General features: G+C 28.9%; 1 protein-coding gene across 1 annotated transcript in view; it reads right to left on the bottom strand.

Annotated features, from left to right (window-relative positions):
* Positions 1-1,490: 1,490 nt before the first annotated feature.
* LOC113474004 (solute carrier family 35 member F6-like) overlaps positions 1,491-3,891 on the bottom strand; it is a 6,087-nt gene continuing 3,686 nt past the window's right edge. The window contains exons 7-8 of the mRNA XM_026834103.1: positions 3,493-3,574; positions 1,491-2,963 (exon numbers count right to left, since the gene is read on the bottom strand). Coding sequence (XP_026689904.1) covers positions 2,775-2,963; positions 3,493-3,574 — 271 coding nt within the window. The 3' untranslated portion in view covers positions 1,491-2,774. The remainder of the gene's footprint in view (positions 2,964-3,492; positions 3,575-3,891) is intronic.

Raw genomic sequence — 3,891 nt, forward strand, 5'->3', positions numbered from 1 at the left:
TGAAAAAGTGAGATTTTACTCCAACGCATGATACCGGTATCATGTGTCTGTATCAAAACTCGAAAAATATTTTTTTACCAATTTTAAAAAAGTGAGATTTTACCCCAACACCTGATACGGGTATCATGTGTTTGTACCAAAACTCCGAAAAAAATCATTTTTTGCTAAAATAAAAAAAAAGTGAGATTCTACCCCAACACATGATACTGCCATCATGTGTTTGTACCAAAATTCAAAAAAATCCATTTTTTGCCAATTTTGAAAAAGTGAGATTCTACCCCAACACATGATACTGGTATCATGTGTTTGTACCAAAACTCGAAAAAAATCATTTTTTTGCAAATTTTAAAAAAGTGAGATTCTACCCCAACACCTGATATGGGTATCATGTGTCTGTACCAAAAGTCAAAAAAAATCATTTTTTGCTAAAATAAAAAAGTGAGATTCTACCCCAACACATGATACTGCCATCATGTGTTGTACCAAAATTCAAAAAAATCCATTTTTTGCCAATTTTGAAAAAGTGAGATTCTACCCCAACGCATGATACCGGTATCATGTGTTTGTACCAAAACTCGAAAAAAATCATTTTTTTGCTAATTTTGAAAAAAGTGAGATTCTACCCCAACACATGATACTGGTATCATGTGTTTGTACCAAAACTCGAAAAAAATCATTTTTTTGCTAAAATAAAAAAGTGAGATTCTACCCCAACACATGATACTGGCATCATGTGTCTGTACCAAAATTCAAAAAAAATCATTTTTTGCCAATTTTGAAAAAGTGAGATTCTACCCCAACACATGATACGGGTATCATGTGTTTGTACCAAAACAAAAAAAACAATTTTTGCTAATTTTGAAAAAGTGAGATTCTACCCCAACACATGATACTGGTATCATGTGTTTGTACCAAAATTCGAAAAAAACTATCTTTTGCAAATGTAAAAAAGTGAGATTCTACCCCAACACATGATCTGGCATCATATCATGTGTATGTACCAAAAGTCAAAAATAAATATTTTGTTCTTGTTTTATCCATTAAATGTCATTGTTTTTTAAATGTTTTGTTTAATTTTTTTATGTTTTGTTAAGTTTTTTATTATTTTTTTTTAATATTTTGGCTAATTTCTTTGTGTTTTATTAATGTTTTCTTATACCCGTTCATGAGTTGCCCATGATTTTTCAGAAGAATTTTTTTCTGAACTTTGCCAGCTCCTTAAAAGTTTGCATCCTGCCATTTAAAATACAACATAATCATTTTTGTGATGGCTGTGTGTATTGTAAATCAATGAATACATACTGTATAGAAATATATTTAACAATCCAATAAAAGTTTTTCTTATATATATAGCACCCACTTCCACCTTGAAACTAAAATTTCAAATTGTTAATATTTTTAAAAGTTTTAAAATTAAAGCTTTTAACTTTAAAAATAAGAGTCTGTTTTAACTTGCTATAAAATGAATATGAGCGAAAATGATTTTTGAGTATGGTGCGAAAATTCTACATTTATTGTACTTGTATTAATAAGTACGCAAGAATCTGACAATTGTAGAAATTAGGTCAAATTAATAACTAGAAATGCTAAATCAAAGGGCACAGTAGGCAGAAGTAAGATGCAGAATTGTTTAAACAACAAATTTATTTCTTTTTTGAAGTAAGTTTGAATTCCAACTCATGGGCCATTTAACAATAATCCAGTCTTACATTTAAAACTGACTTTACACGAGGTGACATACACTTCCACAAAGCAGATTGTGCATGTTGAAATGAGAGGTTTGCATATGCAATAAAATTGTTAAACAAGTTAATTGCTGTGTCTCATTGCACATAAAGGTTTTAACACTCGCAGAAAAGTACAGTACAACATTAAACTAATAACATAAAGTGTGGTTAAGATTTTAAAATATTAAAATTGGTAATTTGTAAATGAAATTTTATGTTGTCAAATTTTTTTGAAGGTTTACCATGGGAAATGCAGATGAAAGAACAAAACTTGATATATCCATAATATTTGTGTTGTGGGTTGATATTTTGTCTATATTAGGTTCAAGGTCACATTCAACAAAAAATACGATACATTAAAATCACATACAATGAAATTTCAATCAAAAAAAGCAGATTCAGTAAAAAGTTGTTAAAAATATTTGCATGAAATAATAAAGTTGAGCACAATGCTTATGAAACTACTTTTTAAACTGATAAAAATGAATTAATTTATACTTTAGGCCAATGGAAAATTTAAAATTCATGAAAAAACAAGTTTAGAAAATAATTTAGGGCTTTAAAATTTCAGCATAGAACCAAAAATATGTGTGAGAAACATAAAGAACAGGTGTTTCTCTTTTGGTGACGAATGGCATACCAAAAAACTTTAATTTCAATAAAATGTTTGTTACTTTTTTAGGACAGAAAATTGATTTTGGGAATATGTATTACACCTGGTAGGAAGCATAGCAGAACCTATTTAAAAAGTTTTTAAAATTAGAGTTCGATTTTGCTATTTAAAAGAAGCAGGAAATGGTATTTCCTGATTAAGAGTAATTGCAGCACATACACTGCAAGTAAAAACGTGACTTGTGCAATCAAGTTTTAACTTGCTTACAAACATGGTTGTAGCACACTCAATAAACAAGTCTTTTGAAAAGAATCAAAAAAAAAATCACACCAGAATTAAGGCATCTCTGCAGCTTAGCAACCATATACAAGTTATTATGATGCAATATATAAACTCTACATTACAACGCACGGAACTTTTCGCAGCATTCCATTTTAAGCTGTTTGATTTGTGATGCTCTGAGTGTCGTATAAAAGCGGGGTCTTTTCACTCGCCGCCTCGTCAGAATATTCTGGTTTTGATTCATTTATTGGTTGAACTTGAGGGGGTGGGTCAAGACATGGGATCGGCGCCAAGTTATTGTAGATGACTGTGCCACCAATCAAAACAACAAAACCAATCGCCTGCAACAGAAAGTTTTGGATTTTGGAAAAAGCTTGAACATTTTGTCTATATAAAAAATGTACAAAACATAATTGAATCTCAATGCACAGTTATATACAGTTTACATTATGAATCGGAAAATGCAAGTGTTAATATTTAGCATTAGCAATACATATTAGTGTAATGCTAAAAGTGAAAGTAAATAAATGTATTATAAAAAACTGCAAAACAGTATTGAATCTCCGTATTAAATGATAAAATGTATGGCTTTGGCTTGGGTATGATTGGCTAACATTGTAGGAGATAGAACCTCAACTTTAAAGTTAGATAAGTCGTATTATTATTATTAATAAATGCCACTTGCTGCTAGCATTCTATGCATGAAAACAAGAGATATTTTATGTCTAATTCATGTCAACGCTTTTTAGTAACATTAATCGTGTTTTTTATGTATTTAAAAATGTTATGCTTTATTATGAAATGTTTACACACACTTTATGCATACTGTGAGTTTGCATTAACAGTTACCATTAGGTCACCAAAACTTACTTGTAAATATTGGAAGGTACTCCACTTCACAGCAAGACTTACAGCCCATATCACAATAGTTCGTATGCTGTCTAATACCATTCTGTAACAGGTAGTATATATATATAAATGAAAATAGCATATCAGGAAATAGATTGCTAAGTGTAACATGTTCTAGCGCTGATTTGTATTTACAAATAATAATTTGTATTTACAAAAAATAATTTGTATTTACAAAAAATAATTTGTATTTACAAAAAATAATTTGTATTTACAAAAAATAATTTGTATTTACAAAAAATAATTTGTATTTACAAAAAATAATTTGTATTTACAAAAAATAATTTGTATTTACAAAAAATAATCTGTATTTACAAAAAATAATTTGTATTCACAAAAAATAATTTGTATTTACAAAAC

This window comes from Ciona intestinalis, chromosome 4, assembly GCF_000224145.3.
Source record: "Ciona intestinalis chromosome 4, KH, whole genome shotgun sequence".
In the NCBI taxonomy this organism is placed as follows: Eukaryota; Metazoa; Chordata; class Ascidiacea; order Phlebobranchia; family Cionidae; genus Ciona; species Ciona intestinalis.